This window comes from Tenrec ecaudatus, chromosome 14 (assembly GCF_050624435.1).
Source record: "Tenrec ecaudatus isolate mTenEca1 chromosome 14, mTenEca1.hap1, whole genome shotgun sequence".
Classification (NCBI taxonomy): Eukaryota; Metazoa; Chordata; class Mammalia; order Afrosoricida; family Tenrecidae; genus Tenrec; species Tenrec ecaudatus.
In genome coordinates this window covers 37,835,124-37,859,902 of record NC_134543.1, presented here as the reverse complement: position 1 = coordinate 37,859,902, position 24,779 = coordinate 37,835,124, and the positions used below count along the sequence as shown (strand labels likewise).

At 36.7% G+C, this 24,779-nt stretch overlaps 1 protein-coding gene and 1 pseudogene across 10 annotated transcripts in view; one reads left to right on the top strand and one right to left on the bottom strand.

The window, feature by feature from the left end:
- Positions 1-24,779, top strand: part of GPHN (gephyrin) — a 634,470-nt gene that overhangs the window by 346,329 nt on the left and 263,362 nt on the right. For all 10 annotated transcript variants that reach the window (XM_075530856.1, XM_075530857.1, XM_075530855.1 and 7 more), the window contains 2 exons: positions 7,304-7,398; positions 20,179-20,245. In XM_075530856.1, the coding sequence (XP_075386971.1) occupies positions 7,304-7,398; positions 20,179-20,245 (162 nt within the window). The remainder of the gene's footprint in view (positions 1-7,303; positions 7,399-20,178; positions 20,246-24,779) is intronic.
- LOC142425774 (RNA-binding motif protein, X chromosome-like) lies at positions 1,209-2,439 on the bottom strand (annotated as a pseudogene).

Here is a 24,779-nt window from a genome sequence, read left to right as displayed (position 1 = left end):
TGCCTTGCTTAGATCCACAATTTTTGTTCACGGAAGCAGCAGTCAAGAGATCAAAAGGTAAAGCTGCTGCTACACAAGACCTCTTAGAGTATTGAAAAGCAAGAGCGTCTCCTTGAGGACTAAGGTGCATATGCCCCAAGCCATGGTCTTCTCATTGCATCATGTGCCTATGAAGGTTGGACATTGAATAAGGAAGACCAAAAGAATAATCACTGCATTTGCATTGTGCTGAAGAAGAATATTTTAAGTACCCTGAACTGCTAACAGGACAGACGTGTCTGTCTTGGAAGAAGTTGTCCAGAGTGCTCCTTAAAGTGAAAGATGGCAAGATTTCATGTTAGATACTCTGTAATTATTGTCAGAGAGACCAGACCCTGAGGAAGGGCATCATGCTTGGTAAAGTGGAGGGACAGCAAGAGAGAGGAAGGTCTTCAACAAGATGGACTGACACTGTGGCTGCACAGTGGGCTCAGGCATGGGAATGGTTGCAGGACTGTCAGTGTTGAGTTCTGTTGTGCATATGGATCGGAACTGACTTGATGACACCTAACACAAGTGTTTAATTTTTTTTTGGCCAAATTTTTTTTATTTAGTATTCTGTAGTTGTTTAATACATACTTTAAATGATCTTAACGGGGGAGGGGAAAAGAGGAGGCTCTTGCGGATTCTCAAGGAAATGTCAGAAAGGCAACATATTGGCCAGCATTATCTTGTTTTGGGCTTGCTGAGTGAACAGCACTTTCCTAAGCACGCATCTGATCTCAGGTTCTTCATCCTGAGAACATTTTGGGGATTTCAGTGTGAAGACACTCTGATATCGTAAAGAGCAGCAGAAAACCCAACCAACCCTTCTAAACTCTAGCTCAGTTTCTATAAGTACAATGAGTCATCTCTCCATTTTAGATGGCTAGATGTTTGTGGAAGTATTGCTTGCCTCACTGGGAAGAATCAAACAGGAAGTGGCCTTCAGGAAAACTTAAAAAAGAGAATCACAAACACTAGTACACAAGTCAAGGCTTACACACTTAACATTTGCTTGTTGAAAGCAATGTCATAAAAATCAAATAAAATTAAACAGGTTTTACTTTTTCCTCACAAAACGTAAAAATTGTGGGACAACTTAAAACAGGTTTTTAAAGTAACATAATTTTTCCTTAATAGTCCTTGGGTAGCTATGACAGAACAGTTTCCTTTTTTTTTTTGTTTCTTTGAACAGGTATTTTGGTCCAAAGTTTTGTTTGGTTTTAGTATCTGCTTCTGCCTCCCCCTCTACTAGATCGGCTTCCTCCACAGCCACCACCTCTTGGTGCTCCATAGCTTGAACTGCTGTTGGAATCACGTGGAGGAGTATGCCCCCTCTCCATGGAAGGGGGAAGCCCTCTTTCTTGTCTGCCAACCCGATCACGACCACTGGAATAGAAATCACTTCGGCTGCTTGAGTAACTGTCTCGACTTCCACCATATCCGTCCTGTGGGCTGCTGTAATCATCATAGCGACTGCTTCCACCATAAGATGGCGGGGGCCCTCGTGTAGGTGGAGCACTACGTGAGTTACCATAGCTCTCATAGGACTCTCTGTAGGAACCTCCACTTGGATGGTCTGAATAGTCACAATCACGACCATAGCCATCTCTATCACTATAGGCTCTGGAGGGATACTCACCCCGTGAACTGGAATGACCGTAATCACGATAGGTATAATCTCTTGGTGGTGGTGCATAATCTCTTGTATCATGAGAAATGGGGTAATCTCTGCTGGAATAACTGTCTTTAGTAGAATATCCATCATCTCTTGGGGACAGATAAACATCTCTACGGGAGGGCAGGGGTTCCCTTCATGGTGGGCCTCCATAACGATCTCTTCCACGGACGGGACACAGGTGCTCTTCCTCCCATTCCACTGCTGCTGCGCACCGGTCCTGAAGGAGCTGACCTCTTAGGAGGTGGCCCTCCACTTTGTGGTGGAGGGCCTCTTTTCACTGGAAGTGGTCCTCTGGAAGAACTCATGTTGAAATTCATGGAATAACCACCATCATCCATATGCCCCCTACGTGAAGGGGGTCCCCTGGTTCCTCCACTGCCTCCTCTTCCACCTTGAAGTCCTCTCAGGGGCCTCTGCTTCTTGAAGGTGGTGGTGGTCCACTTCTGCCACTTTCAAATGTGGTTTAGTTGCTGGTTCAACTTTAATTGCTGTTCCATCCAAAGACTTGCCATTCATATCTCGGGCTGCATCTTTAGCATCTGCTGGGCTCTCAAAGGTAACAAAAGCAAAGCCTCTGGAGTTGTTTGTTTCCCGGTCTTTCATCAGCAGTACTTCAGCAATTCGTCCATATTTGCCAGACACTGCTTCCAGGGCCTTCTCATTTGGTTCTGTATTAAGCCCGCCAATGAAGAGCTTCCCAGGCCGATCGGCTTCAACCATTTTCCCCCAACGATGAATTTGTTTTGCCATTGCCCTTCATCTCCTTCGGCTGTTTTTAATCAAACAGCTAATTCAATGTAGCGATGTGATGGCGGCTCCAAGACCCTGTCGTGTTTAATTTTTTAAATGTTATATCAGTGGGAAAATGTTATGCTTTTAAGTGTCTATTTAAATGAAAGACTCCCATCTTTCTCCGTAACTTAAGTGAGCTACTATACTCTGAGCCCTTTACCATCTCTATGTGAATCCCAAACCCATTAAATGTCCGCCATTGTTTATGTAACTCTGAAGCAGGCAGTGAAATAAATATTAACGCAATTCAATGGCTGTCTTTCGTTTTTTACCCTCTACTTTCAAAATTGTTAGTGATACAAGTGTCACTAACAATCATATCACCTTGTTTGATATTTGGTGCTCTTTAAGATTTAAGTTCTCAAATAACTTCCATATTACATTTTTCAGTTAGTTACATGTCTAGGCAAATTTTATATGTTCACATATATTAATATATGCGGTTCATAGCCATGAGAATTTTAAATATAGTTAGGTGTTTTAATGGAAAATATTATTTTGCATGTGGTTAAACAAATACCACAAAAATTCAAACATGACAAAATATAAACAAAATTAGTATTCCAGACTCCTCAATCTCTGTCACCAATGCTTTCTTTGTCACATTCCAAAATATTCTATGCATATGCATGCATGTACATATTTTATTTCTTTAAAAGTGGAATTGGGAAAGCTTATTATATGCTATTGCTGTTTCCCTGTAACAACAAATCTTAGAGATTTATCGTAGCAAATAGCTTATATCATAGTTTTTAATGACTAGATAGATAGCATTATACTTTTGGGGTTTGCTCTAATTTATTTTTAAAATCATTTTGGGGGGCTCGTACAACTCTTATGACAATCCATATATACATCCATCGTGTCGAGGACATTTGTACATTTGTTGCTATCATCATTCTCAAAACATTTGCTTTCTATTTGAGCCCCTGGTATCAGCTCCTCATTTTATTGCCCTCCCTCCCCACTCACCCATCCCTCATGAATCCTTGATCATTTAGACAGTATTATTATTTTGTCAGGAGCCTTGTTGGCATAGTGGTTACACATTGAGCTACAATCCACAAGGTTAATAGGTAGAAACCACCAGCCACGCCTCTGGAGAAAAACAGAGCTTTCTGCTCCCTGAAACAGTTACAGTCTACAGTGGCTTTGAGTCGATTTTGACTCGATGGCTGTGAGCTTAGTTTGGCTTTGGTTAGAAGTTATAAAACTGAGTAGAACGATGTATGATATTGGTAGCTCCATGTTTCTTCTCAGGAGGCCTCAAAATTATACCAGGTAGATTTTTATTTGGAAAATAAGGAAGTGGTTCTAGAAGAGGCCTGGCTATGTTTTTAAGCTTTATACTTATAAACAAGGAACTCATTCCCAAATTTAGGAATTAAAGAGCATTCGCTTCTGCCCGCTGTGTCATGAGAGCTCGTTCCCTGACATTTGCAGCCCTGCTATTTTTAAAGGAGGTTTTATTGAGTTCTTGGAGGAGCAGTGGCTCTCCACCTTCCTCACGCCGTGACCCTTTCGTACAGCTCCTCACACTGTGGTGACCCCAACCATAGAATTCTTTTCATTGCTACTTCATAATTCTAATTTTGCTACTGTTATGAATCGTGATGTAAATATCTGATATTCAGAATGTATTTTCATTATTAAAAATCAAACATAATTAAACATAATTTTTAAAACCCAATTAAAGCATAGTGATTAATCACAAAACAATATGTAATTATATAGTGTGAAATATTTATGTATTTTCCGGTGGTCTTGAGCAACCCCTGTGAAAGGGTTGTTTGACACCCCCCACCAGGGGTCACGACCCACAGGTTGAGAACCGCTGCCTTAGAGTCATATTAATCTTCCTTTGAAATGTCTGCTGTTGTTGAATATTATTCTAGGATTCAGTTCTGATAATCCTGTTGTCTATATAAGCATAAGGGATTAGCGAATTTTATTCATCCTAGAAATTTGTTTTTAAAATTAATTAGCATCTACTACACACGATGAATTTTAATTACCATGTCTTTCACCTAAATTTTGCCCAGATTTACAGTCTACTATCACTGTACTTCTGATGAAGTATCAAAATACTAACATTTCCTATGTTCCTCAGTTTGCTTTCCTTTCTTATTAATGGAATATGTTCTTTTACAAGATTTATTCCCTGATCGTTCCCAATTGTTGTAACCTGCTCTCTTCTTGGAAACAAAAGACTGGATATGGAGATAGTCTATTTCATTCCCAATTTTTAGTGTAACTAAAGGTTGTTTTCATTCTTAGCAAATCCCTTCATTAGCTCATTGCAGGGTGTTTTTGTTTGTTTTTAATCATTTTATCAGGGGCTCATACAACTCTTATTACAATCCATACATACATCTATTGTGTCAAGCACCTTTGTACATTCTTTGCCATCATTTTCAAAACATTTTCTTTCTACTTGAGCCCATAGTATCAGCCCTTCATTTTTCCCTTCCTCACTCATGAACCCTTGTGATTTATAAATGATTATTATTTTGTCATGTCTTGCACTGACCGATGTCTCCCTTCACCCACTTTTCTGTTGTCCACCCCAGGAAGGAGATTATCATTGTGATCTGTTCTCCTTTCTTACCTACTTTCCCCTTACTTTCCTGGTACCACTACTCTCATTATTGGTCCTGAGGAGCTTATCTGTCCTGGATTCCCTGTGTTTCCATCTCTTATCTGCACCCATGTGCACGCTCTGGTCTAGCCAGATTTGTGAGGTAAAATTGGGATCATGATGGTGTGAGGACGGAAGCATTAAAGAGCTAGAGGAAAGTTGTATGCTATGTGCACCCTGACTGACTAGTTTCTTACTTGTGACCCTTCTGTAAGGGAAGATCCAATTGTCTACAGATGGGTTTGGGGTCTCCACCCCGCGACCATTCATGTTGATAAGATTTTTGTTCTGGGTCTTTGATGCCTGATACCTGATCCCAGTGGCACCTCGTGATCACACAGGCTGGTGTGCTTCATCCTTGTGGACTTTGTTGCTTTTCAGCTAGGTGGCTGTTTGTTTGTCTTCAGATCTTTAAGACACAGACTCCGTATCTTTAGATAGCCGTACCCCATCAGCTGTCTTCACGCTTGCTATGCACCCATTTTGTCTTCAGTGATCCTGTCAGGAAGGTGAGCATCAAAGAATGCCAGGTTATTAGAACAAAGTGTTCTTGGTTGAGGGAGGCCTTGAGTAGAGGCCCAATATCCATCTGCTGCCTGATACTTAACATATAAATATGTGTACATAGACCTCTTTCACTATCGTTATATAGAAATATATTTACATACATACTTGCCTATATTTAGACCTCTATAAATGCCCTTTGGCTCCTACTTCTTTCCTGTATTTCCTTTTGCTTTCGTCTTGTTCCACTCTCATGTTCAGCCTTCTTTCAGGTTTCAGTTATTTCTTTCAGTTACATTGCCCTCGATCAAGTCCTACCAGGCATTCTATGTCTCCCTGGCCATCAATTTTAGATCACTTGTTGTTCCCTTGTCCTGGGTTTGTTAACACCTATTTCCTGCCTTCCGCCCCTCCCCCTCTCCTGTCTTCCCCATTCCTCCGACCCTGGTCCCCGGAACCCTTGGTTCCAGTGTTTTTTTCCTCTAGATTGTTTATCCTGCCTATCTTAGCTAGAGAGACATCCAAAGATATTAATAAGCACACACACCCAAAAAAAACAACAACACCAAGACAGAGCAAAACAACAACGACAAGAAAAAGAAAAAACTATAAGTAGTTCAAGATCTGTTTGTTGATTTTTAGGAGTATTTTCTGGTCGAGTCCGATGCGGGGTGGGGGGGGGGCATGCCCTAACCCCAAAGTCTATTTTTGGTATTCCCTGGGGACTATGGGGACTTCATTGCTTTGCTCCCCTTGCTGCTATGTTGCATGACCTTAGCGTTTTGCGCGGGTGTGGTAGGGTCAGATCGGGCACAATTCATGCACTATACCTCCAGTGTTGTCCCTCGAAGCGCTATGGGTCAGGCCAGCCCTATGGTTCTATCTGTGCATTGGCTGCTCTGAGCAGGAATATTATCCTTGGGGCTTGGTGGGCCAGGATGTGTTCCACTCGCTCTCTTTCCCTATTCCAATTGCTCCTGTGTGCTCTCACCAGAGGTGCCCCTCTCCCTGAGATATAGTTTCAGTGCTGTCCTCTGAGGAGAATTCTTCTGGAGGAAGGGAAGCTGTCCACGTATCATTGCAGATTTAATGATAACTCATTTTTAAAATGTCAAACCTCTAAACTCCTAGCGTATTGTTAAGGCTTATGATACCTTTATTATTTCTTTTTAAAATAATCATACAATTTATATTGAAGAGAAATGGGAAATTTAGAGTTTGTCTTGTACTCAGTACATGGAGAAAATTAACATGTTTTCTTGCTTTCTGTTTATCGTGTCATAAAAAGCATAGCTCTAGGAAGACTATAAGATCATCTCACGTTTCCAGGAACTAGTTATTTTAACTTGTTATTTTAACAGTCACAGAAAAGAATCCCAATATCCCCACTGTGGATATCTGCTGAGCTTTTACAGCGATTTGAGGCATCATTTTAAATGTAAGCTATCAGACAAAATGAGATATCTATAGATACTTCTGAACTGTAGGAAATGAGAGTTACTAAATATCTCTGGATTTTCTAAACATCTGCTTTTATCCAGTGATACCAAAGATAAGTGGGGGTGTAGAAAATATAGCTCACTGACAACATGAATTATACTTTCAGTGAGTTCTATCTTCCCTCTGTTTGGCTGATTCACACAGAGTTATTCAATCTTTCGTTGCAGGCTACTAAAGAAGTAATAGAAAGAGAAGCACCAGGGATGGCCTTGGCGATGCTGATGGGATCACTTAATGTTACACCTCTGGGCATGCTCTCTAGGTAAGAAAGTCACCCACATCTTGCAAAGAAAATAAATTCCATGACAGTAATCACTGCAATAGACTGAAAAAACTAAATTTTCACCGCAATACTTCTTTTTGCCCTATGTTTTCCACCAGAGTTAAGAGTCATATATCTGATCTGTCTAAATCTTGGCTACAGCTTATTTAAAATAAATTCTCTGACAGGTATCACTGCTGTAGATGGAAAAACTAAACTTGCACCGCAATACTTATTTTTGTCCATGTTTTCCACCACAGTTAAGAGTCTTAGTACCTGCCTAAATCTTGACTACAACTTATTTCCTATTTCCTATGTATGTCCTAAACTCTTTATTTTTATTTTTTTTATTAAAAGAACATTTTATTGGGTGAACTTACAGCCCATCTAACTAACCATATATCAGTTGTATCAAGCAAATTTGTACATATGTTGCCATCCTTGTTTTCTAAACATTTACTTTCTATTGAGTGCTTAGTATCAGCTCCACTTTTTTCCCCTCCCTTCCCTGTCCTAAACTCTTAAGAGAATAGCATCTTATTGCTAGAAGATGTCAGTCGTAAACCAGAAAGTTTATCTTCTTTACATATAAATTTATTCTTTTTGTGATTTTTTTAATTATCATCAATTTGTATTTATTGATTTTCACTTCATCCTAATTTTTTAATGTTAAGCAGGAGAGTTTGTTAAAATAAGTTGTTTTTAAAAATTCCAAGAAAGGAATTTTTATTTCAGTTGTAAAATGTGTCATCATTTTTTATAGCTAAATTCTATGGAAGATTTTTAAATTGTTGGCAACTTTTGCTACATCAAAATTATTAAGTAAGTATACTTAAAACTACGTATTTATTGGCATATCAATCCTCAGTCTGATAATTTACTTAGTTATTTTAGCAGCTTTTAGATTGAAAATCCTTAATTTATATATTTATATATCTTAAGTTACACAGAAATATCATCTTTGAATCCGTTCACTTAATGAACATTGGTTGAGAAAACCTAAAATGCATAATTTAAAACTTCATAATTACAGTGTTGCACAATTATTATTTATAACCATTTATATATTCTGTGTTGAATATAAAAATAAATCATTTAGTTGTGTGGGATATGAGCCCACATATAACATTTGCATCCCACTAAGGCAGTCATTTGCATTGTTACAGGAGAATATAATTGAGTCTTAAGTCACTACTTAATCTCTTTTCTATCACTTGCACTATATTATAATATTTAATTTTAGTAAGAGCAAAATAGAAATATAATAGCATGATGGTGTTGTGTGTGTTAGGTTCCATTGAGTCACTTCTAGCTCATAGGAACCCTATGTTAAACAGAATGAAACACTACCCATCATGATAATCATTGGTATGTTTGAACCTATTGTAGCAGATACCATGTCAGTTCATCTTGTTGAAAGTCTTCCTTTAATTTGCTAACCCTCTGCTACTTTGTGAATCATGATGTCTTTTCTCCAGAGTCTGATCCCACCTGATACGACCAAAGTGCTTAAGATGAAGTCTTGCCATTGCGTCTTCTGAAGAGCGTTCTGGCTTTATCTCTTCCAAGACAGATTTTTTTCATTGCTTTTGGCGTCCATTGTTTCCAATATTGAGTATACTCAATATTCTTCAGCAACAGCATAACTCAGAGCCATCATTCTTTTCCAGTCTTCCCGAATCACTGCCCAGCTCTCACAAACATTTTAAATGAATTAGTCCTCATTGTGACGTCTTCGCTTTTTAAAACTTTAAAGAAATCTTCGACAGAAAATTTGCCCAATGCAATGCCATTTGACTTCTTGACTACCTCTTCTATGAACACTGATGATGAATCCAACTAAAATTAAAACCTTGACAACTTTGATATGTTAAATGTTGATCATGGTGTTGCTTACTGGTCCAGTTACGAGGATGTACATTTTCTATATGTTGTGCTATTGTTTGAAAGCTGTAGACTTTTTATCTTTGATCATTAAGCAGTTAAGTGCTTTAGATTTTCTTCACTTTCAGCTGTTGTGTCATCTCATCTAATGTCAAAGGTTATTAATTGGTTTTCCTCTAATCTTCATATTGCTATTGTTAGATGCCATTGAGTTAATTCCCATTCATAGCCACCCAACAGAAAACAGAACAAAACACCCCACAGACCTGCAACATCCTTACAATTGTCCCTGTGCTTGAACCAGTGTTGCAGTCACTGTGTCAGTCCATCCTGTTGAAAGTCTTCCTCTTTGTTGATGCCCTCTTACTTTACCAAGCATAATGTCCTTCTCCAGGACCTGGTCTGCCCTCATAACATGTCCAAAGTATGTAAGATGAAGTCTTGCCATCCTTACCTCTAAAGAGAACTCTTATCTCTACTTCTTCCAAGACAGATCTGTTTGTTCTTTGGCCATAATATTTTCTGGGTTTTTTCCATGTTTACATCTGTTTATTTATTTTTAAAATCATTTTATTAGGGGCTCATGCAACTCATCACAATCCATATATACGTACATTGTATCAAGCACATTTGTACATTTGTTGCCATCATCATTCTCAAAACATTTTCTTTCTACTTGAGTCCTTGGTATCAGTTCCTCCTTGTTTTTTTCTCTTCCTTCCCCACCTTCCCTCTCCCCTTCCTCCCTCCCTCACGAATCCTTGATAATTTATAACATTATTATTGTTCATGTAGTACACTGACCAGTGTCTCTCTGCACCCACTTTTCTGTTGTTCATCCCCCAAGGAGGGGGTTATATGTAGATCATTGTAATCGGTGCCCCCTTTCTGCCGTACCTTCCCCATCCCCTCCTGGTGTCACTAGTCTCATTATTGGTCCTGAAGGGTTTATCTGTCTTGGATTCCCTGTTTCCAACTTTGATCTATACCAGTGTACATCCTCTTGTCTTACCAGATTTGTAAAGTAGAATTGGGATCATGGTAGTGGGGTGGGGGAAAAGCATTAAAGAACTAGAGGAAAGTTGTATGTTTCATCTGGCTCGTCTCCTCCCCGCAGCCCTTCTGTAAGGGGATGTTCAGTTGCCTACAAATAGACTTTAGGTCCCCACTCCGCACTCCCCCTCATTCCCAATGATATGATATTTGTTCTTTCATGCCTGATACCTGATCGTATCAACAGCTCCTGAACACACAGGCTGGTGTGCTTTTTCTATGTGCTCTTTTTGGCTTCTCAGCTAGATGGTTGGCTTGTTTTTCTTCAAGCCTTTAAGACCCCAAACATATATTTTGATAGCTAGACACCCTGAGATTTCTTCACATTTGCTTTTGCACCAGCTTTGTCTTTAGCAATCGTATCGGGAAGGCGAGCATCATGGAATGCCAGTTTAATATAATAAAGTGTTCTTGCATTAAGGATAGCCATGATATTTTCAATATTCTTCTCCAGCACCACCATTCAAATTCATTGATTATTCTCTTGTGTTCCTTATTTATGTACAATTTTCATAGTATATGAGGCAATGGAGAATACCATTACTTGGGTCAGGCTTACCTTAGTCCTTAAAGTAACATCCTTGCTTTTAGTACTCTAAAGAGTTCTTGCACAGCAAATTGACCTAACACAACACATTGTGTGAGCTTTTGACTGCTTTTCCCCTGAGCGCTGATTGTGGATCCAAGTGAAATAAAATCTATGACAACCTCAATCTTTTCTCCATTTATCAAGATGTTACCTATTTGTCCAGTTGTGGGGATTCTGTCCTTCTTTACATTAAGTTGTTTTCTTATTCATATAATCTAGTGTCTCAAATTATTTGCACAACATCCAGATTAAATAAATATGGTAAAAGGATACAACTCCAATACATACGTTTCAGGATCTTTAACCATTCTAAATTCCCTTTATTGTATTAGAAAGACTACTTCTTTGACTATGTACAGGTTTCACATGAACACAATTATATGTTAAGGAATTCCTGATTTTTGCCATGTTCCCCATAAATCTGTTAGCGATACACAGCGAAATGCCTTTGCATTGTCGATGAAACACAAGTAAACATCTCTCAGGTATCCTCGCTTTCAGCTGAGATCCACCTGATATCAGTAGTTATAATCCTAATTCCATGTCTTTTGCATCTGACTTGAATTTCTTGCTATTCTCTACTGATATACTGCATCAACTATTTTTTAAACTATCTTGAGCATGACTTACTTGCATGTGATATTAATGATAATGGTTGATAATTTCTACATTCTGTTGGATTGCCCTTCTGTGGGATGGGCACAAATAAGGATCATTTTCAATCATTTGAACAGGTAGTTGTATTCCGTATTTGGGGGCACAGATGAGTGAGTTACTTCCAGTGTTGAAACATCTCAGTTGGAATCGTCCATTCTTAAAGCCTTGTATTTGTCAGTGCCATCAGGGCAATGTGGACTTCACCTTCAGTACCATCAGTTCTTGATTATATTGAATGTCTGCTAGGTCTTTCGGGGAGAATTGACTGTGTGTTTCTTCCATCTTCTGGCCATTCAATATTTTTATTCTTTTTACAAGGCTGACAGTTCAAACCCACCAGCTACTCCCTGGGAGAAAGAGGAGGCAATCTGCTCCTGTAAAAATTTCTAGACTCAGAACCTCTTTAGGATAATAATAAATTATTATTCAGGATATCTGTGAGTCAGGGTTAGCCAAGTGACATTAGGTTTTGGGCTTTGCATCATTCAATAAGTAGCATGGTAAGAATTTTTTCATTAAAATATCCATGCCAGCCTTTAAAGATATTAAATTGATCCTTTTATGCTGCCCTTTTTTAAACTCTTAAATCTTTTTTTAAAATTGTTTTGTTAGGGGCTCATGCAACTCAACACAATCCATACGTACATCAATTGTGTAAAGCACTTTTGTACATTCATTGCCCTCATCCTGAAAACATTTGCTCTCCACTTAAGCCCCTGGCATCAGCTCCTCATTTTTCCCCTTCCTCCCCACTCCTCTCTCCCTCATGAACCCTTGACAATTTATAAATTATTATTTTGTCATATCTTGCCTTGTCCGATGTCTCCCTTCACCTACTTTTCTCTTTGTCCATCCCCCAGGGAAGAGGTTATAAGTAGCTCCTTATAATCGGTTCCCCCTTTCCAACCCACCCTCCCTCCACCTTCCCAGTATCTCCACTCTCACCACTGCTTCCGAGGTTTTCATCTGTCCTGGATTCCCTATGTTTCCAGTTCCTATCTGTACCAGTGTACATCCTCTGGTCTAGCCAGACTTGTAAGGTAGAATTGGGATCATGATAGTGGGGGAGGAAACTCTTGCATCTTACCTGTACCTATATGGTCAAGGGTCACTATTCATCCCAATTTTCCTATGAAATTTTGTAGTGATATTGGAATATAGAAGAACTCTTTCTGGTAGTCAAAGTATATAGTCAAGAGATAATTAGTTTTTGTTCATCTTTTTATAATAAAGCTTTAATTAAAGGAATATAAGAATATTTTTGCTAGATAAAATCAGATACACTTAGAATAGAAAGAAAAGACATGCTCCCCCCATGATACACCTGGAAAACAGATGTTCTTTGCAACTGCTTTAAAATAACTCTTTATACTGAGTATAACTTTTTTGATCTGATTTAAAATGTCAGATTTTGTCTTATTAGATTTTTCTGTATTAATTCTTCTTCTACCTTTCATATCCCCATAATTATTGGGCAGTGGACTGCTCAGGGAGTAAAAATTTAATCAGCAGGACCTAGTTTTAAGTTCTCTGAAATAAGTCCATATTATATACGTTAAACTTTGAAAATTAAAACTTATACACAGCATGATAATAGCTTCTTCTTTGTCTTCTTTCTGTTTATTAATGATTTCACTGGAAAGCTTACTTATAAATTTGGAACAAACATATAAATGCTCATTTTTATATGCTTCTAAAGCCCTTGATAGCAGGGTTATTATTGCAGTCATTACAACTACATGATCATATTAGCTCTTCCTTTCCAAAGCTTTCCACGTTGTATTTTGAGTATCATACATGCTTCAATTACAGCACAACTTTCTATCGTACAATTAGTTATTTGTTCTTCTGTCTAGCCTATTTTGTAAAAACTCCTTAAGAACAGGACCTTTACCATATGCAGTTTTACATCTTCAACAACAGAACAGCTTATGGCACAGAGTAGAGACTCAAAATTTATTGTTATGATTATTATTAATGAATCAGTAGTTCACCTTGTCATTTATTTCCATGTATAATAAAGTATCAAGTTAGTGCCTTGTATTCCTAATTTTATTTCTAGAGAGCAGCGTCAAGTAAAAATAAATTTTAAGGTATTACGTCTAATGTTTCCAATATTTTTATCTGCTTCATTAATCTAATATTCCCCAATTGTTTTGTCGACGTATTTTAAGTAGTTATTAGTTGCCAGCAAGTTGACTCCACTCATGGTAACTGTGTGTGTACCAGAAGGAAATGTTGTTGGGTATTGTGTCATTTTCATGAGTATTATTAGTATGTTTGAATCCATTTTGTGGTTATTATATAAATTTGTCTCTTTGAGGATTTCCCAAGTTGAAAAGAAATTTTACGAGCACAGTGTTTGAAGCCAGACTGCTTAGGCTCTCTTCTGGCTCAGCTACTGATTGGCTACTTTTTCCTTTTGTTTTTCTCATCTGTTTAACGAGAATAATCAACCTTCAAACTATACCTAATTCAAAGTGTAGTTTGTGTTGGCCAGTACTGTGTGTGTTAAAGCCAGCTCTGCTATGGTTTGTTTGTTTGTTTGAAATATATTTTTCTTCTTCATCTGGAAATGTCTTTATCTCATTTTATCCCTAAAGATAATTTCCCTAGATATAGTATTCTCTATTACCAGTACTTTTCTTTCTGAAAATAATTTTTCTTCAAATATTGTCATAAAATATGCTTGCATTATCTTTAAATTTCTCTGTTATATGAATTGCTCTTTTTTTGTATCTAATGTGTTGTCTTTCTCTAGGTGCACTAAAGTTTGATTTTGTTTTATCCCAGTTATCTTTGTTTTTGACACTTTTACTATGATGTATCTGGGCACTGCTTGAACTTGACTCTAAATTTATGCCTTTTGTCAAATTTGGAAAGTTTTTAGTCATTATTTTTTCAGAGATTTTTCCTATGCCAATTTGTTTCTCTTCTCCGATGACATCAGCTCCAGTGAACTTTTGAGAGTCTCCCAAGGGTTCTTGAGACTGTTTTATTTTGTTTGGTGGGGGATGGTTTAAATCTATTTTGTCTCTCTTTTCATCTGATTATTTTTCTCTTTTGGATTGAGCCAACCCAGTGGATCTTTTAATTTCTGATATATTATTTTTAAAGTCTGAAATTTTGATATTTTTAAAAAATAGTTTCTTAATCTTCTGCTGAATACTTCTACATTTATATTGATTCAATTATTGACATCTGTTTTATAAAGAATGGTTATGCTGCTTGGAGTTATTTTTCTGTCGATTGTTATATGTCTTACCATGCAGTCGACATCTGTTAATTTTTTTTTTTTTTTTTAGCCATGAAGTTTGGTCAGGTTTTTCCAGTTCTTGAACTTTGATTAATTTTTTACCACAGCCCAGGCTGTTTCAGTATTCTAACACTCTGGGTCCTTTTAAAAATCCACCGTTACATGCTAATTTCTGCAGGGTGTGATTGCTTTGGCAGTCATTCAGTCTGGCTAGATTGAGACCACAGTTTGATCACGGTTCCATCTTGGTTTTACTGTTTGAATCTGCCCCACCACCTGTAGCATTTAGGAATTAGTCATAGCCTTGAGCAATGACATGTATTGTGTTTAAGCTTTTTTTTTTTCTTTCTTTCTTACTTTCCAGTACTTCTTTGAATCTGTTACATACATGTCCAGCTCAAGAGTTGGCCTAGGACTTGTATCAATCCATTCTCAGAATTAGGAGATTCTCTTCCTCCAACTTGCTTCTCTGAAGAATTTTCTCAGACTCTCCCTTCCGAGAGTCCCTTTCCCAGTAACAATTAACTCAGTGACTGTGAGTTCAGGTTTCTTTGCTTTTGTTGACTAGAAGAGGTTTCTTCAGGGTTAGTAGGCCACCCACTTATCTACCTATGCTATTGTTTAGTTACTTGGGTCTAAAGTGGGAAAAGAAAAAATCCCAAAAGCAAATAGCAGCTTATTATTCTCACCCCTATTCTTTAGCCACTAGGGATTACTTTTACTGGTTCCACTAATCAGAGAAAGCCATTTCCTCTGGACTTAGATGCTTGAACTACCACACGAAGGGGTATTATCTGCCTGCTATGTTTAGTTTACAGAGTCCTGAAATAGTCATTCTGTTTTTTTCGTCTACAATTAATGTTTTGAAAATGGTGGTGGCAGCATAATGTACACATGTGCTTGACGCAGTGGATGAATGTGTGGTTTGTGATAAGACCTGTAGGAGCCCCCAATAAAATGACATGATTTTTTTAAAGGGAGGGGGAAGATCTCTGGTTTTAGAATTCGATGTGTGTGTGTGTCCAGCACTTACTAGCAATGTGCTTATAGGCAAGTCATTTAAATAAGGGTAGCACTTGCTGCTGCAGGGGCTGATTGAACTGCCGCCCCGCTACAGCAGCCTCTCTCCCCTGCTCCCTGAATCACCTTCGAAAGAGATCAGATGTCTCCGTTTTTTTCTAAACATTCTTCCCCTTTCCCATCCCCAGCTTTATAAACAGCAAAAGAGCAATGACTATGGTTGCATATTCAGGATTGATGTATCTGGCTTTTAATTTTGACTTTGTCAGTAACTTGACTTGTGATTTCTACTTGATTTTTCCATGATACACATACTCAAAAAATTCATTACCATTGACTCAATTCTGGCTCACAGTGACCCTGCTGACCTTGTAGTTAGCAGCCCAAGGCACATATCTCAAATAAATGTTTTAAAGTCCTATGTGGATTTTTTTCTTTAAGAAAAACTAATATATGGATATCTAAATTCATCAAAAGAAAAAATTGATAAGGAGATTTTAACTTTATGAAGAAAATGATGTAATCCTCATTAAACTGTACTTCAACTGGATCTTAAAAATAGTTAATTTTTAATTTCATAGACTTTGTTTTATGAAGTAAGACATGTCCTTCAGTTTTCATATATAAATAGAATATGGAAGCACAATGGCTCATACTCTCCAGGTAAAGGAAAGGTGTATGGTGTGTGTCCACCAGGCACTCCATAGGAAAAAAGACCTGGTAATCTTCTGTAAAGGTGACAGCTTAGAAACTCTATGGGCAGGGTCATAAAACGTCACTAAGCGTTGGAATCTCAGCAATCCATTTTTGCCACAATTTTACCCATTATCTGCCCTTATTGCCAATTTGTTCTCTGTATTTACCTACTCAATATTTGAATATAAACTCAGCAATGATACTCATTGCTATTGGGAAGGAGTAAATTTTTCTCTGCTTGTTGCCTAAAATGGTTTCCATACTACTATTGACTAAATAGCAAAAAAAAAAAAAAAACTCCAAAACCCCCTAAAAGGAAAACATTAATTTAAAAACTAGTCATTTAAAGTAGTAATTTAACATTAACACCATTACCATCTTGAAACACTTCCAGCACCCAATTAGCTGAGCTATAAACGAGACTATAGGACAGAAATACAATATTTGCAACATGTACCTTCTCTCAGGGCATTTCTACCACATTTCGGGGAATGTTTGCAGAACTTCACATGACAGGAGGTGAGTTACGTTGCAAAAGACAAGTGAGACAAGGGATTATATATTCATTCCATAAGTGATGCTACATCAGAAATATCACCTGTGAGTGACTTAAACAGAAAATTATTTTTTCACAGTTTGGGAAGACAGAAGTTCAATTCAGGGCCCCAAGTCTAGGGAAAGACTCTTGATTTTTCTCTTTTGTTTTATTTTTAGTTAAGTACTTGTCTCAGCACTGTGACATTTGGTCCCTGGGAATCTTCATGTGGCATCTGTCCTTCCCTTTTTATGTTACTTCTCTGACCTTGAATCCAGCTCCTGTCCCCTCCATATCATACCACAGATGCCTCAGTCATGAAAATGCCAAGTTGTGAAGAATTTCATTTAAATTAACCTTAGCTTGGAAGAAGGTGTCCTGGTTATGTAGTGGGTTACACATTGGACTGCTAATTACATGCAGTTATCAGTTCAAATCCACTATCCACTCCATGGAGAAAAGACGAGGCAGTCTGCTCCCACAAAGGTTTACAGCCTCAGAAACCTAGGGAGCAATGGTTCTCTATCCTATATGGTTACTGAGTCAGAATTAATCCAATGGCAGTGGCGTTTGGTGTGGCTTGGGTTGGCTTGGCAGTGTTCTCAGAGATCAGTCAGAAGTAAATTCTGTTTAGAAGAATTCTGCTTCAATCTAGACTTCAGAGCTGTCTCATAAATGAAGTTTAAAGTAAATTAGCAAGTAACAGACAAAAGGTGACTGTGTACATAGAAACCAAGGCACCATAAGGCATCCAACATTGTACAAGGACCCTCAAAGACTTGAAATCCTGGCATTACCAAAAACAACAGAAAGATAGAAATGTAATATATTAAAGAACTAAAAACTAAGCTTCTAAACAGTTTTTTTTAAAGTAAAATATAATATAGGAAATTAAAAAATTAATAGATGCTTAAGCCTACAAATTACATATAGAGAGAATGGGGAAATAGATTAAGCAACTTAGGAAATTATGTACAATATACCCCAGATAGATGAAGAGTTATAAAGTGAAGGAGGTATTTGGAAACATTGTAAATACAGCTAGATAATATAATCAAATTGGAGCTCCACAATGAGATAATAGATACTAAGAGAAAGGAAATGTCTTAAAATATATTAATAAAAAGTTTAAATCTCAAAAAGGCATCATCTCAAAAAGGCTAGGAAAAATTGTAATCCAAATACAAAGAAGGTCCATTTAAAAAAATTATTTGTTGTGTTAAAACTTCCCGAAAAAAATGCTTTACAGTAAAAAGGTAGCTATTTCATTATTTTCCCTCTAGCTCAGGATACATTTAAAGAATTATTACCTGTCCACTAGTCTTCATTACCATTTCAACCCCATCATTCATCTCTTAATGTTAGTCCAGCGTTCACTGGGCTGGGCTCTTCTGTGTTCTCTTGCACTTCTCCAGGCTGTTTTCCACATTGCAATCAGAGATGTTTTTTAAAAACACATATATCAGTATATTGTTCCTCTGTTTAAAACTCTCCAGGAGAGTCTCATTTTCTTGTGTTTAAAGTCTGAGTTAATTAGTTATCAGATATAAATTTTATAGTTCCCAGAGAGTATTCTATGTAAACTTGTAAACTCTCTAAAAAGATTTTTGGTCACTCATGTAATGCCATTACTTTGCGCTATGTCTTTCCCATATTTAGTAATATATATTTGCCTAAATTTAAACTTCAAAATAAACCTCAAACTTTTTTTATATCCATTGACTAATTCAATCAGGTCCCCATACTTTATATATTTGGGGCAGATGTATTTCAAATAACAAAAATAATTTATCCCACAGTTAATTTGCAAATAGGTCCAGTTTCCTGTTTTGCTTTCCCCTGAGAAATTGCCTCTAGATAAGTTTACTTTGTAATTATTGACAATTCAAGGTTGTAAATTAGCATAACTGACCTTATTTTCAGGTATAATCTTTATTTTTGAAAACTTGATTTTACATTACCATTGAAGCTTGATTTATTTGGCATCTTCCAAAGGAAAATGTTTGAAGAAATTAAAAACTAGGAAATACATTAAAAAAATCCTTATCTACTTCTGATTTCTATTTTTAATTCTGAAGTTTATATTTAAATATAAATTCAGACAAGTATGTCTCAACATGTCATTGATTAGCATATTGCTATTCTAACTATACTTCTGACAAAAATAATATTTTTATCTTTTGTATCAGATGTGCGTAAATCTGAAATTTAAATTAAAAGGCAAGTAATATCTGCCCAGGGTGACAGTAATTTATATCACAGATGAAGACTAAAGGGGATGATATGAAATGGACTGACGCAGTGGTTACAGCAGTAGACTCAAATGTAGCCATGATCCTGCAGATAGCATAGGACTGCGTAGTGTATCGCTTTGTTGTGTGTAGCATCACAGTGAATCCAAATGGACTGGATGGCACCTAACAACAGGAACATATGTAAATGAAAAGGTATCCCTCACATTTAAGATAAGTGACTAGATCAAAGTAGCAAAGTCAGATAATGGCAGAGCATGATTCTAATGCTCAAATGAAAATCCTGGCCCTCAAAGTTTCTTGTAGATTGGTTTAATTGTCACCTGGTAATTGAAAGGTCTTTCCAGATTAAATTGTCTCAGATATCAATAGATAATTTAGCTTTCCACTCTCACCCCAGGGACAAGCATTGTGAAAGATTTTGTCTCACTTCCAAACTTCTAGACTTCATAAGAAGAAAAAGCTCAAATTCCAGTCTCAACTCTTGAGTACTTTGTATGTGTTAAACGGTTAAGCATAAATATTACTATTATACACATTTCCATGTGTTCTATCTCATGAACACATTACACCTTGATGAGTTATAAAGAAGCTGATGTTAGTTTGGCCATGGTCAAAGAGATTGAAAGTGAGTGATTTTATCCTGATCCCACATTCAGTGCATTTCCCAGTCCACCACACTAACCATTATTGTAAACAACCTCTGCAGGAGTGCCCATTGGTATTTTAAAGGCAGTTGTTCACATGTTAAGTACAATGATTGCTCTTTGTTGTTGAATGTATTTAAACAAAGCATTCCCTAAAATGTGGTATTTATCCGCTTTCTTTGTCCTTTCAGGCCTGTATGTGGAATCAGAGGAAAAACTCTCATAATTAACCTGCCAGGTAGCAAGAAAGGATCTCAGGTAAGCAACCTTGAGATTTGTACAAATTCGTGTAGTGTTAGTCCATTACAAAGTTGTCGGAGCCATCCACAAAACAGCCCTCATTTCTGGCACCAATTTCATGATAGTAAAGTTCTTAAAGCCATATTCAAGGTTTGAAAATTCACTGCAAGGACTCACAGAACTCATTGAAAGCTGTTATACTCATGGTTATTTTTGATTAGAGGGAAAGAATGCAGATTAAAATCAGCCATGGGAAGAAACATGTAGGGCAGAGTTCAAGAGAGATACCAAACATGAAACATCCACTGCCCTCCCTCCCTGTCATCATGGGCATGTTATTTGCCTAGTATCACAATGTACAAGTAGTGCCAACCAGGGAGAATGGCAAGACTTCCTGTGAAGATTTACAGTCTCTGTCCAATAGGGTCACTCTGAGTTAAAGTCAAATTTAATGGTAGTTTTTTTTTTTTTTTGGTGTGCTAACCAGAGAGGCTCAATGAAGCAATTGGTGTACAGATGTTTTATTGTGGTTCAGTCACATGCTTTACCTGGCTGACTTTTCATTTCTAGCCTCTCCCAAGGATGGGTTAATACATTACTTTAGTCTTTAGTCCCTTCCAAAGGCAAAACTGATATTTCATGTCCCAAAGCCACACTGAAAACAAAAAATAAATATTCTCTTAGCTGATCTGAAATTCTGAAGGCCAGGAAGCTGAGGGCAATGACCAAAACTCTCCAGAACCAGACTCACTGCCATTGAGTTTTTACTGGCGCAGAGCACCTATGGGACAAAGCAGAATGGCAGCTGTGGGCTTCTGAGGTTGTGACTCTTTCTAGGGTTAGAAAGTCTTGTCTTTCTCCCTCAGCGTGGCAGCTTGGTCTAAAGTGCTGGCCGTGAGGTTGGCAGCCCAATGTGTAACCTACTAAACCTCCAAGGATTAATTCTTCACACCTTTTCTTCTGGCTCCTTTTCATTGTTCTTGGTTTTCATGATTGAAAGACCTTACTTTACTCCTAGTAGAAAATTAACTTATTACAGAGATAGACAGATGATGTTCAATTTTACCTTTAACTCTTTTATACCTGTGTTTGGTTGATTGTGCTACAAAAGAAAGGAATTTTAAAGGTGAAATGCAGTTTCTACCATTTATGGTGATTATTTACTTTTTGAAATTTACATAGGAAAATGATTAGGAAGACTTGTTTACTGTTAACACTTCTAGTTATGTTTATCTTCAAAAGCATGCTTCAAAAAATTCATACTTTTAAAAATATTATTGGCATTTTAAATTATTTTTAACATTAGGATAAATGTAAATTTTTTTTAAGTTTTAAGCCTTATAGTTTTAATTCTAGTTTTTATTTTGTTGAAAGGGTGGTGCAAGATCGGGCAGTTTTTTGGTCTGTTGTACAAAGGATCGCTAGAAATTGGAACCAACTCAACAGCACCTAACAAAAGCTATTAAAAATAGAATTCAATGGCATTTTTTTGTTCAGAAAGTCCCAAATGATAAAAATTTCTACTTAATCCAAAATAAAAACCAACATTTTTAGTTTCTCTGATACTGAAACACACCTGTTAATTAGAAAATGCTTTAGTATCCATATTAACCTTTGAAAAAATTTGTTGAACCACTTCATTAATATTTTCCCAAGAATTACATTAACATGCTATCATTAATGCAATAACTCTCCTAATGATATTATTCTGATCTTTGTAGAGAAGTAGGCATCTATTGTTTTGTTTTATTTGACTAGAGAGGAAGAAATTTTAACTTTGAACTATTCTTTTAAGAAATAAAAATTATTTTTAAAAAAAGAAATAAAAATTATAATGCAATTATAATCGTTACAACCGCTTTTACCTAATTCAGATTGTCATGAGAAATCTTGCTGATGTTCTCAGTCTCCGAGATTGGGATATAATGGAGAAATATTAGATATATAGATATATAATCAAAATAGTTGAGTTCCTGGATCACTATAATGAAACGGGAATAGGATTTCACTTTATTTCTTATATGAACTCATCTCGTATGTGACCAATTCAACAGGGTGAAAAAAACAGTGATCTAGCTAATATAATTATATTAGTTACCAGTTTAAATTTTCACATTGATGAAACTATGTACCAAAGGGTACCTTTCTATACAGCACCCCCCAATAATTTAGGAAATCAAAAGAAATGAAGTAAGTAATGAAATATGCATAATAGGTATCAAATCATCCTTTCCATATTATATTTCCAGCCCAAAGACCAATGACAGCAGTACCTGTGAGGTTTGGGAACTTCTGGTCAGATAGGTCAAGTGGAAGATTTCTTTATTTTTGATTCTCTCCCTCTCTCATTTTGGAGCTCCATGATCTTTAGAGCATAACCAAGATGCACCAAGAATCCTTAACTGCACTGTCCCACTGAAACACCTTCTCTGTGTTTGTCCACATTCCTTTATGGCAGCAGTTTTCAACCTGTGGGTTACAACTTCTTGGGGGTCAAACAACCCTTTCACAGGGTCGCCTAATACATCCTGCATATCAGATATTGACATTATGATTCATAACAGTAGCAAAATTACAGTTATGAAGTAACAAAGAAAATAATTTTATGGTTGGGGGTCACCACAACATGAGAAACTGTGTTAAAGGGTCTTGGCATTGGGAATGTTGAGAACCACCTTTTTATGGAATTGTGTAGTTAAGGAAACAGTAAGTACAAATAATAGGTTTTCCAACTGAAATGTCACATTTTATAGAACCCCAGAAGACATATGATTCCTGAGACAGACAATAAAGATGTATGTGCAGTATTTCTTTTTTTTTTCTTTTTTAGATTTTATTAGACGCTCATACAACTCTTCTCACAATCCATACATATACATACATCAATTGTATAAAGCACATCTGTACATTCTTTGCCCTAATCATTTTCTTTTTTTTTTCCTTTTCTCTTTTTACATTTTATTAGGGGCTCATACAACTCTTATCACAATCCATACATATACATACAACAATTGTATAAAGCACATCCGCACATTCCCTGCCCCAATCATTCTCAAAGCATTTGCTCTCCACTCAAGCCCTTTGCATCAGGTCCTCTTTTTTTTCCCCTCCCTCCCCGCTGACCCCCTCCCTCATGTGTGTGCAGTATTTCTATAATTAATTATTCCTTGCCTTCTTTTAATTATCTACCTGCTACCTGGGTCATTAAAAACAATTTGCGGGAGGGAGGGAAAAAGCAAGTTGCTGATACCAACAGTTCAAGTAGAAAGAAAATGTTTTGAAGGGGATGATGGTAACATATGTACAAATGGCAACAAATGTACATGCTTGACACAATGGATATATGCATTGTTATAAGAACTGTAAGAACCCCCAATAAAATAGTTTAAAAATAACAGCAACAGCAACAGCAATTGATCACTTTAAAGGACTAACAGTAACCTTTGCTTGGCCGCTTTCATGTTGCTCATTATTTGTCAAACAACACTGTACATACAATATTGTTTAAACTTCAGGGTTTCATTCATGGAACTAGCCAGAGTAATATAGTGAATCTCCATGGTCTCCATCTATAATCAACTACATAGCCAATTGGGTCTCATCCATAGATCTTGAATTGCACTCCAGATATCATATTACTTCATCTGAGATATGTATGTTTATATCTCCAATATTATAGGCTTTTGTTACATAACCACTACACTAACACCACATACAAAACTACCAATTATTAGTTAGTGTCCTATATATTTCTCAATATAATTGTCTCAAAAATCAGGTGGGAGGTGAGAGATTTTTTTAATACTTTAGTTATTTGAATCAGAATCCAAATAAAGCCCACATATTGATTATAAATTTTTTCTGTTGGATCTCTCTCATTCTTTTCTTTTCTTTGCAGTATATTTGTTGAAGTGATTGGGTTATTTGTCCTCTATAGTTTCCAGACTAGATTTTCTGAATCATCCCATGGTATCATTTACCAAATTCCTTAGTTGCTGTAATTGTTATGAATTAATGCTGGAATGTAGAATTTTAGTCAAATTCAATTTCAGGATTTTTTTAGCAGTTACTTCATAGTTAATTATATTTTTCTCCAGCTGAGGCCCATTAATGTGTGAATGGCTCTCATTTTATGATAGCAACCATTGATGCTCAGTATAGTGGATCTGTTGAATTAGGGACTATAAAATAATGATATTTTAATTTTATCATTCTTTGTGTGTTAGTACACTATTTCCCAAAACAGAAAATTGTCACATCTCTTATTTGGTTACTACTGATACACCGTTCATATCGGAAAAGCAAGGTAAATGTTTGATTCTTTTATTTACTACTTTTGAAATAATTTGATGATTCCCTAGGATCTTCTAAAAGTTATCTATCACTTAGATAACATCATTAACTCAAATTAAAACATAGTTGATGCATTTTAACTTGTTATATCTATCTTCCATATTGATATTCAAATTATCCCTTCTTTAGCCAGGTGGAACTTATCAAAATAGCTCCTCTGTTCTTTTGACACAACCATAGAAGCCTTTGATAGCTTCCT